The 11,841-nt window shown below is 45.7% G+C and overlaps 2 protein-coding genes and 1 long non-coding RNA gene across 4 annotated transcripts; all 3 read right to left on the minus strand.

Moving 5' to 3' along the window:
- LOC139753216 (uncharacterized) lies at window positions 1–2,346 on the minus strand. The gene is made up of 3 exons (XM_071669435.1): window positions 2,092–2,346; window positions 1,684–1,852; window positions 1–1,413 (listed from the first exon to the last, which is right to left on the minus strand). The coding sequence occupies exons 1-3, from the start codon at window positions 2,312–2,314 to the stop codon at window positions 1,305–1,307; spliced, it is 501 nt and encodes a 166-aa protein (XP_071525536.1). The 5' UTR covers window positions 2,315–2,346; the 3' UTR covers window positions 1–1,304.
- A 1,439-nt stretch (window positions 2,347–3,785) lies between these two features.
- Window positions 3,786–6,167, minus strand: LOC139753055 (uncharacterized). Its single transcript, XR_011713637.1, has 2 exons — window positions 5,151–6,167; window positions 3,786–5,030 (listed from the first exon to the last, which is right to left on the minus strand). It is a non-coding gene; the product is annotated as an uncharacterized lncRNA (long non-coding RNA).
- A 1,213-nt stretch (window positions 6,168–7,380) lies between these two features.
- Window positions 7,381–11,724, minus strand: LOC139753217 (uncharacterized). 2 transcript variants are annotated; one of them, XM_071669436.1, is made up of 6 exons: window positions 11,586–11,724; window positions 10,108–10,217; window positions 9,448–9,549; window positions 8,453–9,178; window positions 8,082–8,240; window positions 7,381–7,799 (listed from the first exon to the last, which is right to left on the minus strand). In XM_071669436.1, exons 2-6 carry the CDS (start codon window positions 10,204–10,206, stop codon window positions 7,548–7,550), a joined length of 1,338 nt encoding a protein of 445 aa, XP_071525537.1. In that variant the 5' UTR covers window positions 10,207–10,217; window positions 11,586–11,724; the 3' UTR covers window positions 7,381–7,547. The 2 variants fall into 2 exon arrangements, with proteins under 2 accessions (XP_071525537.1, XP_071525538.1); XM_071669437.1 differs by having other exon boundaries at window positions 11,582–11,685.
- Between the last annotated feature and the right edge of the window lie 117 nt (window positions 11,725–11,841).

An 11,841-nucleotide genomic window follows, 5' to 3' on the forward strand; every position in this document is an offset into this window, starting at 1 on the left:
TCATTCTTACAATTTTATTGGTATCACAGTGCACATATAAATAAGTAATGATCACTACATATTCATGAAATAATAGCAAACGAAGCTCATAACATTAATTGAACTTATTTGGGATGAAGCATTTCATCACATACACAAAACACACATCCACCAAAGTGCCCAATACACTTAAATTTATACACCCAAGAACGGGTTGTCGTTGACAAAAGCTTGTGCTAAAATAATCTTGGTGACTCTTTACACACAAACAACTTACATAACTTACTTAGAATTACTTATGATATAGGCTACGTAACATTACTTATAATACACTTACGAGTTCCCGGTACCCTCGTGCAAGAAGGGCATATTTACCGGTCCCTGCTCTAAAAACCTGAGATCAAAAGCTGTGAGCCACTTAGGACAATAGTGGCATATATTTATATATATATATAAAACTTAAATTCTAAACTCAATAAATAATAAGAAAATACATATCTATATACAGACGCAGCAAAACCAACTTTATCTCCATGATCCCTGACGACCATTGATGTATGGAATTGTAAACAATCGACATTTCGTGGGATCCCAAGATAGTCGGCGCTGGTTCTTGAGGTAGATAGTAATGTTGTATAGCTTATAGATTGCCCACTACAGTAGTAGGTATAAATTAGTTACAGCCTACGTTCCCTATAACAACAAATGAAAGAGCAATTAATCATAAAAGTAAACTTTACGATTAGGTTATAGCTGCAAACTAAATAATAGTTAATACCATAGGTTTGGGTTAGTAGAGTTAGTTGGAAATATAGAGGGTAATTATAGCTACAACAACTGATTAGTTAAAACACGAAGTAAATTAGTGGGTTAGTTACAACTCTAAACATTGTTACAAACTCGAATGATTAACTACAAAGGTAATAGCGGTAAAGAAAATGACGGATTTTTTCCCCAAACAGCGATTATTCATACATGCAAGTGTAACAGAAAAATCTAATTAGAAGTTACGTATATAAATAATCTAACAAATACTCATTAAGAATGACAGTAACTATCACTAAAACAATAACTAATCACTATAACACGTCAAGCGACTGAATACAGTTGAAGGTAATTGCATAATAGACTTCATCGCTTCATTACCAGGCCAGAACCCAGACATCTCTAGACTCGAAGAAGAGTTTATTGTTGCTTTATCTTCACGTTATCTTTGTTGCTGTTAAAGGAATCCGCCAGGTCAGGGCGACATAGCTGACATGTGAGGATAACAAAGATGAGGTCACTTGGTGTTATAGAGTATCTTGGGTCAACTGTGCCTCACCTCACTGGCCAAACAGCTCGTTGTACTTGTCGATGGCGAGAATGACGGTGTTGGCCAACTGGTCGACGTCCAGGTTGGCCAAGGCTCGACCCAGATGCACCTGCGTCTCACTGCCAACAACGCCAACATTACTACTACATGGGTTATAGTGATAACAGTGTTCGTAGGAGAAAGTGCAGATTATGTTGCAGTAGGATGATAATGCTAATGACAAGACTACTGTAAACTGCTGTACATGGTAATGCGAGAGGACACATATAAGTATCCTAAATGTATGTTAATTTAGTCACAGCACGTACACTAGATGGAGGTCCTGGCATCAAAGAAAAATTATCATAATTCATGGTATACTAATATATTCTGTAGGTGGTGATATTTACCTGAAGTCTGAGAGGACGGGGATGTTGACCAGCCCGAGGAAGGTGAGGATGGTGATGACGATGATGACGGAGAGGGCTACGGGCACCACGTCAGTCAGCACCTTCAACCCCTTGTCCACCCAACTGCCTAGGAAGCTCTCCTCGTGCAGAGCTGGGCCGACTCCCCACACTACCGCCGTTAGAAAGCGAAACACTCAGGTTAATACCACTTTCACTGCTACCGACGCACGTAGATATGGTACACAAGGATGTAGTTATACTAAGATATAATTCACTCTATAGTAATTCTCTCATATCAGCCACCAAGGGAGCCTTCCTTAAGCAAGATACGACTAGGAATTCTGATGCTTTGAGTAGGAGAGTAATCACTTAGACGGCACAGTTTGGGAGGAAGGCGAGGGTACATACCTGGGTCAATATAGTTAGGTTGGTAGTTGAACTGCGGGTGAGGAGCTTGGAACTCATATTGGGTAGGCTCGAAGGACGGCTGTTGTGGTGATAAGGGTGGGGCCTCATAGGTAGATCCTGGTGGAGGCTGACCCTGTGGGGGTGAAGGTCCTCCGTGGGACCCGTCCCTACCGACGGCGGCGAAGGCCAGGCACGGCACCAGCAGGAGAACCAAGGTCTTCATCTCCGATGGACAGAGAGGACAGTGCTACTGGCGAGACCTTGTCCCTGTAAATATATGACCTCGCCTCGACCTGACCTGACCTCACTCGGTATATTTAGCAGTTGTCTGCCCGAGGTCAAAGGTCACAATTGGTGATAACGGGTACGTTCCCTAATCCCGTAAATCCGAGACACTTATTCTTTTTGTCATATCCGGTGTATCGCGTTGACCTGACATATCCCCACAGGTCACAGAGTTATCACAGGTCACAGTTATCATAAGCAACTTTAAATACAACAGTTACTGTATGTGAATCGATATCTGGATGACGATATGAAATGAATTTTCCCACATCCAAGGGTTGCATTTCTATAAGATCTGTACAGTGATGACCACATTATGAGGCGTTAAATATGATGTGTGTGTGTGTGTGTGGGTGTGTGTGTGTGTGTGTGTGTAATTACTTATTTGAACAGTACGAGGAGCGGTTTCTACACAAGTGGGGCCCCCATCTCTTGAATATTGTCTACCATAATATTTTTCTACTTTTGTTTGCTGTCCGAATTTATAATATCCTCATTCATGTTGTTCCATTCATCCATCACTCTTCTACTTCAAAACAACTGTGCATCATGATCATCAAGTTTCTCGCTTAATTCCACGTTGTGTCATTGGTAGTTTTATCCACGTCTTCCGAAGAACTGTTCACCGTCTACGTCACCAAAATCTGGCTCAAAAACTCAATGATCGTGATCAGGTTACCCTTCACTCTTCTATCTTCAATGTGTGTGTGTAGTGTGTGTGTGTGTGTGTGTGTGTGTGTGTGTGTGTGTGGGTGTGTGTGTGTGTGTGACATCGTAGTATCTTACGGAAACTTGTCCTCACCTGGCCAGAAATATAAGATATTACATCACATCAGGTCACCTGACCTCTCCTTAACCTGTAATCCTTCAGTTGTCTGACTAGTGGGGTCATGTCCTCTCTAGCCTACCGACTGTAGGTAAATTGTGTCCTTATCCTTATTCATTCATTTCTCTTAATTTATTTGTGTTTTCGTTTGCTCTATTTTTTTTCTATCCTATTCTATCTCTCTCCTTAACCTCCTAGCTCACCCTCTGTGGCCTGGCTTACACTTACAAGCCCAACAACAACAACAACAACAAAAATGAGACATTTCGTTCTCAGCACTTGCCCTCCCCAACCACGCCTACCCCGAGAGTCCATTTATTGAGGTATTGGAGTTGTCCAGATGGCGAGGGTATTGAAAAGGCTGGCAGGTATCCTATGGCATCCTTCAAGCGGCGAGGCAGAAAGGTGAAGGGATTTAGATATCTGTATTATCAGGATGTACTCCGTCGAGGCGAAAGGTCTGGTGGGCTGTGAGGGATCGTCTGGTAGATACAATCATTCGTTGGTCTAGTCACTAGTTCATCTCGAGACGAGTGTAAGTTAGAAACATTCTGGAGAAGTGTTGGTGAATGATACATCTACGACAGGATCGTTTATCATGTTTATAATCATACATACAACTTATTAAACAGTCAGCCCTTGAATTAGTGTAAATCTCATCAAATTACAAAGACGGCAAAAGAACGAAATATCGTCCATAACAATATCATACACAGGTTAGATATATAATTACATATTGATAAGAACGCATGTGCAAAGGTCATGACATTCCCTTCATAAGACAAATATATTGTTACTAAGACTATAACGTCATACATGAATACTAAATAGCTCATCAACATGTCTTGGCTGGTGCCCATACCACTAAGACTAGCCAGGGGTATCGTGAGGTGAGAGAGGCAGAGACATACATCAGGTAACTTGCCATCTCTGAATCATCTTCGCTCACCCACGTACATACAGACCAAGATATCGATAAGTTATCTATTTATGTATACACAGACATACGTATGTGTAGATGAAAAAGGGATTTATTTCCAGTGGAATTTATTCTTTGCGAAACTTGCCATGAGATGTTTTCTGTAAGTTTACAAGATCATTGAGCAATATTGGCCAGAGTTACTCAGGGTGATGACCTCTCATTTCCCCCAGGATATTCCAGGTGCTGGGAGCGTCACTTCACCTACCCCCAACCGCCATCAGTATCATTCGCCAGCACCCTGCTCTCTCCTCCACCGCTCTATAGCACTCTCCTCTCACCTCTACCACTCTCTAGCACCCTGTTGTCTTCTCCACCATTCTGCAGCACCCTGCTCTCACCCTCACCACTCTCTAGCACTCTACTCTCACTCACACCCCCACCACCTTCACCACCTCGGATTGCTCTACGTCTTCCCTGTGGCCACGGTTCTAGCTTTCCCTGTGGGCCGCTGCCACTTCTGTGTAGAATGACACTTTCTTCACTATGCACTGGTAGCTGACGACTTCTGTCGCCAGCAGCCACGGACGCCTTGCCGCCAGTCGCTCCATTGTCGTCAGTAGCAGCTATTGTTGTCAAACCTTCTAAGAAGCTTAATACGGTATCTTGATTCTCCACATGAACCAGAGGTGCATTAGGAAGACTGGAGCTGGATAGCGCCCTGCCCGATGACGTGTGGTGGTAGGGGAACACGGAGCTGAGAATGAGTTCCACCACATGGGAGCGGATCGACTTGAAGAGCAGGTCGAGAATGAAGGTAAGGAAGACTTGTGCCAGAGCCCAGTCCAGCGACCGGCCGTTGGCGGCGGCTAGAGCACCGGAGGGCTCGGGCAGCGAGTAGTGGATCATCTGTAAAGAAAGTTTAAGTCGTCAGTATCTCGTTGCGAACACTGCAATGTGAACCAAATACCTTACAGCGCCTCCATGACGCAAACACTCTTCAAACTTCCCCTCTCCCCTTCCACGTACTTGGCCTCAGGATTCCTGAGATGTAGAGGAAGCTGCCTGAGTACTTGCAGTAGTAGGAGCTACTGCAGGAGGGAGACGAGGAGGAGGCGTTGGAGAGTGCGTGAGGCCCGGAGGTCATCTGACGTCTGGCGTCAGCGGTTCTCTGCAGGTCCCCAGCTCCTCACGGCAGACCAAGCCTCGGGACAAACAGGCAACAGGATCAACGGTATCACCTCAGATCTCCGGCGGGATAATACCCTCCCAGATTGATCCCAGCCAGGCCAGTAGCTGGGACGGCGTAGGGAGGAAGGCTTGCCTGGTGGGGGTGGCACCAGATTCTGGTCGCGAGGGCGCCACCCTCAAGTTCTCCGAGATACTACACAACTGGCAAAGTCGGTGCCACCTGCTGGCTGCCGTGTGTCTTACTCCTGACGAGGATGCAAAGCTCCTGACGGTGCTGATGAGACACGTCGATGATACACAAGTCATAAAGGCCAGAGGAAGATGTATGATAATCTGCGCATGGCGGCATACTGATGGACACACACACACACACACACACACACACACAATGATCACAAACAGTAAATCAGTTGTTCACAACGTAGCAGAGAGAAGGAATGGGTGAAGATGATCACGAAGGGTGAGCTGTGGCGAGGACCTTCCAAGATTCGAATGTTAAGCTTTGTACCGAGAGAGAGAGAGAGAGAGAGAGAGAGAGAGAGAGAGAGAGAGAGAGAGAGAGAGAGAGAGAGAGAGAGAGAGAGAGAGAGAGAGAGAGAGAGAGAGAGAGAGAGAGATTCAGCCACAGGAAGATCAGGATCAGCTACCGCTAGTAAAGCTGGGTCACATTCCATTCCACTAGAAGTTCACACGAAGATATTTTTAACGTGTCAGGTCAGGTCAGGTCACCCAGGGAGGACAGCTTGCCAAGAACAGGTACATGACTTAGCCAGACAACCAAAGCGTAAAATAATCGTAATATATATATATATATATATATATATATATATATATATATATATATATATATATATATATATATATATATATATATATATATATACATATATATATATATATATATATATATATATATATATATATATATATATATATATATATATATATATACTATTCGCCATTTCCCGCATTAGCGATATATATATATATATATATATATATATATATATATATATATATATATATATATATATATTTTCCATTATCCCTGGGGATAGAGGATTAAGAATACTTCCCACGTATTCCCTGCGTGTCGTAGAAGGCGACTAAAAGGGGAGGGAGCGGGGGGCTGGAAATCCTCCCCTCTCTCTTTTTTTTTTAATTTTCCAAAAGTAGGAACAGAGGGGGCCAGGTGAGGATATTCCAAAAAAGGCCCAGTCCTCTGTTCCTAACGCTACCTCGCTAACGCGGGAAATGGCGAATAGTTTAAAAGAAAAAGATATATTCCATGTCTATAACCTCACTAAAAAATTGACGTATCTATATATACCCTCTGTCATTACCGTAAGTCTGTCTGAAGGAAGTGTCATCTGATTTCGAAGGTGACCCTGGCCTAAGTTAGAGGGCAAGTGGCAGACGACGTGAAGTTAGGTCATTTCCTCTTAATCTTCCTGTAAAGGCGAGCTCCCTGGTGAAGATGGGCGGCAAGTGGCCCATGTGGCAGGTAAGTCTACCCTCCACGTGGCCACCTTGGTCAGGAAGCCTGGGAGGCATGGGCATCCAAGGCGGGGTCACCCCGCCCACTCCTGCGCCTCGCCCGCCCATCGCCCATACTCGACCACATGTCGCTAGACACATACACACGATCCCTTCTTCCGCACAGTTACGTCAATATTTTAAGTAACATTGCCTCAGTATAATCTTAACCAATCCCCCCCCCCAAAAAAAAAAAAAAAAAAAAAAAATCACAAAGATCGATAAAGATTCAATTTGTCTGTTCAAGACAATAATACGAGTATAATATAACCCAGCAACCACCAAACTTTGTTATAACCCCATACCAGTCTCCCGTGAGCTATGGTGTGGGAAATGAAAGAGACGCCACTAGCGTGTGTGTGTGTGTGTGTGTGTGTGTGTGTGTGTGTGTGTGTGTGTTTTATATATATCTGTATATTGTATCTTGAGTATTTCATCGTTCCGGGACAATGGTCAAAGTAAAAGGCTCACAATCAAAAGATGTATATATATGATATATATATATATATATATATTTATATATATATATATATATATATATATATATATATATAATATATATATGTTACATAATAAAGTATGGAGAATACTGAATTTTGGACAGCTGGACATCGTTAGGCTCCGAGGCAAAAGGCAGGTCCCCATCAGGAGGTCTTGGCATAGTCAGGCAGGTCTACCCCGTCAAGGTGCAGGTCCCCATCAGGAGGTCTTAGCATCGTCAGACAGGTCTCTCCCACATCTCCAGCCTCGACAGTCTGACCCTAGAATGGCTCCCTCGGCCATCAGAAACACCGTAGCTTCCCACTCGCGGGGCAGAAAGCTTTGGGCAGCCACCAAAAGGAGGGAACCACCCGTTAGGCCGCCCAGAAGGACGCCCGCGCGACATAACGCCCTCGCGCGACACTCCTCGCGCCCCTCCACTGCCGCCCACAACCGTACCGCCTCCTCCACCTGCGGTAAAAGAAAAATGTACACTCTACACGACCTATGATACGTGGCGAGGAAATCATATCAATCAGGAGTATTAATCATCAAACGGGAAGAAAAACACAATTTAGTAAAGTCTTTGATTATGTTTGGTTATGGGGGGGTTATTAGAAGAGCGTGGTAGTGAACCGAGCCACAGGAGAGTCGTCAGACTATGAGTCTAGGAAGGGACGAGATCCGGCAGGCAAGTGACACGGGAAATGGAAAGACTGGATGGCTTAGTTCCCACCAAGATACGTGACTAACCATATGCTCGGTGACTTCGGGGTCCTGGGTGTGTCGAGTACGTCTCGGGTGCGTCGCCCACGGGAGGGTGGCCCCGGTGAGGTTGGCCAAATAGAGGGTGACAGTAGCCATCAGTCCCCCGCCCACCATTCGCACCGCCCATGGAGCAGCCCACTGCCTCTGCGACGGAACATTGGTTAGTTATGAAACTCCTCTTACATACACCAGTTTCCTAACATAGTATGGACTTAATGATCCTACAAGTTCGATTCATGACCTATACATCAACTGTCCAACAAAACAAATTGATTTCTGAGTTTATTCATCATTTTCGAAGACGCTATTCTTGGTTTAGTTGAAAAAGACGTATGGTGTGGGACTCATCTCTGTACCTTAGCTGTCAAAGCTGTGTGGCGTGTCTTGGGATGTCTGCGATGAAGGACAAGATCCGCTGGTGACTGCTGTGAAGTCGAGTTCCTTCTTGAGAAAGGAACACTTTGTCCCTGGGCGTCAGGAGGGAGAGGCAGGGTCTTTTGGGCGCCAACAGGCTGGTGGGTCACACTGGCGTTGCTGAGGGTGGCGAGGGAGGCAGGGGGTAGTCGTTGTAGTGAGTGTGGATGGGTTGGACGGTGGTGCCCCTCGAAGCCCTGAGACCTATAGTACCTCGTTTGAAACTGGGGCATGTGGTACCTCACTGGGAACCGGGACCTGTGGTGCCCTGCTGGGAGTTGGGACCTACGGTACCCTGCTGGGAAATGGGATTTGTGGTAACTCGTCGGGAGCTGGGAGCTGTGGTGCCCCTTTGGAAACTGGGATCTGTTGTGCCCTGCTGTGAGTTGGGACCTGTGTTGCCTCTTTGGAAACTGGGATCTATGGTACCCTGGTGTGAGCTGGGACCCGTGGTATCTCTCCCCTAAGGGTTCTCTATCCTGCAGACGACGTGTCCCCGTCAGGGAGAAGGGAGTGAGGACCTTTTCAGCAGGTGCGGCCGTGAAGCGTAGCGCGGGCGCGGTTGCGAATGCGACTCGCGTCATATTCTCAGCTGTTGTGTCGGTGTCCAACGGCGGGTCAGGAACGATGGCGTTGCGTCTCACAAAGTTGGAAGACAGAGCTTCCTCCTGAAATATATATATATATATATATATATATATATATATATATATATATATATATATATATATATATATACAAAGTACCATAATTTCAGAGTTGAAAGGATAAAATCGACACATTTCTCTCACTCGTCTTTTTTTTTATAATTTTGTTGTTGTAATAAGCTAAGGTAAATAGGATAACGAAATCAAATGAATACATCCGGGTCTGGAATAAATCTCGAAATACGTAATTGGAAAGGACGACCGGTATGATATTCGAACCATATACCAACCTGCGAGAGATCGTGGTACAACGGCCTGCCCCTGAGGTGCGCCTCCGACAGAAGGAAGAGGTCATCAAGGGTCACCACGTCTGGTAACCCGTTTTCTGAGATCTGGGTAAAGACCATCGCTAGGATTAATGATTACGTGTCTCGGATTTTCACTAGTCATGGCTGAAAAATAAACTGCTACATTATGACAACACGTCAAGATATATGAGAGACTTTAAATTAAGCAAAATATCATAGATACAATAACACTGTAGACGGTAGTTTGTAAAGTCAGTATTTAAACAAACGCCATAGCTTCTCTACGCCACGTAAATGTCAGTCAGTCGTCCCCAGAGGGACCACGAGTTTAAAATAATGACGGAACTGTGAAGTGAGGAATTTAGATAAGAAAATTTGACTCTGGGTGACCGTAACACCATCCTGTGGCAATAAGGGGACAGCAACACACACACACACACACACACACACACACACGGCGAAGAACAATGTCATAATACTGCACACTCTCTCTCTCTCTCTCTCTCTCTCTCTCTCTCTCTCTCTCTCTCTCTCTCTCTCTCTCTCTCTCTCTCATGCTTGCTGGCATTCTTTCACTTGTTCTATCTCTCATCCTCATTCAATCTTCTCTCTTTCTCTCCCTTTCCCTCTGGCGGGACTCACCCGAGGTGAAGAAGACTCGTCCAGCCTCCGGCCATGGCTCAGGATAATCAGGAGCAGCAGTAGGAACCCCAGGACGGCCAGGAACATAACCCCTCGCATCGTTTCCTCACCTGCTCATCGTGGGGGAAAATTATTAATGTTCACAGGACGAACCACCTCCGTAACACTACCACCATCACCACCGCCTACTAACGTAACACTACCACCATCACCACCCCCACTAACGTAACACTACCACCATCACCACCGCCTCTAACGTAACACTACCACCATCACCACCACTACTAACGCAACACTACCACCATCACCACCATTAACGTAACACTACCACCATCACCACCACCACTAACGTAACACTACCACCATCACCACCACCACTAACGTAACACTACCACCATCACCACCACCACTAACGTAACACTACCACCATCACCACCAGTAACGTAACGCTACCACCATCACCACCACCACTGACGTAACACTACCACCATCACCACCGCCTCTAACGTAACACTACTACCATCACCACCATTAACGTAACACTACCACCATCACCACCCCCACTAACGTAACACTACCACCATCACCACCACTAACGTAACACTACCATCACCACCACCACTAACGTAACACTTCCACCATCACCACCACCACTAACGTAACACTACCACCATCACCACCACTAACGTAACACTACCATCACCACCATCACTAACGTAACACTACCACCATCACCACCACCACTGACGTAACACTACCACCATCACCACCACCACTAACGTAACACTACCACCATCACCACCACCACTAACGTAACACTACCACCATCACCACCACCACTAACGTAACACTACCACCATCACCACCAGTAACGTAACGCTACCACCATCACCACCACTAACGTAACACTGCCACCATCACCACCACTAACGTAACACTACCACCATCACCACCACTAACGTAACACTACCACCATCACCACCACCACTAACGTAACACTACCACCATCACCACCACCACTAACGTAACACTACTACCATCACCACCACTAACGTAACACTACCACCATCACCACCACCAGTAACGTAACACTACCACCATCACCACCACCACTAACGTAACACTACCACCATCACCACCAGTAACGTAACACTACTACCATCACCACCACTAACGTAACACTACCACCATCACCACCACTAACGTAACACTACCATCACCACCACCACTAACGTAACACTACCACCATCACCACCGCCTCTAACGTAACACTACCACCATCACCACCAGTAACGTAACGCTACCACCATCACCACCACTAACGTAACACTGCCACCATCACCACCACTAACGTAACACTATCACCACCACTAACGTAACACTACCACCATCACCACCACTAACGTAACACTACCACCATCACCACCAGTAACGTAACACTGCCACCATCACCTACTAACATTCCACTACTCACTCACTCAGGAATACGACAGCAGCAGGTGTCGAGTCTCGTAGTCAGAGTACGACCTCACTGGGAGCCACACTGACCCGCCCTCCTCTCACTTCCTTCTCTCCCACCCCTCCAGGAGAGGTCGGACGGAGGGAGGGAGGGAGGGTAGAGCAGGAGGGTGTCGGTAGAGCAGACTGGTTGGTCCGTCAGGTTAAATGGGTGTGGATGAAGGAGGTTGTGGCATTAGAACCTTATCCCAGACTCATCAGTACAAAAGTATATTA

This window comes from Panulirus ornatus, chromosome 14 (genome assembly GCF_036320965.1).
Source record: "Panulirus ornatus isolate Po-2019 chromosome 14, ASM3632096v1, whole genome shotgun sequence".
In the NCBI taxonomy this organism is placed as follows: domain Eukaryota; kingdom Metazoa; phylum Arthropoda; class Malacostraca; order Decapoda; family Palinuridae; genus Panulirus; species Panulirus ornatus.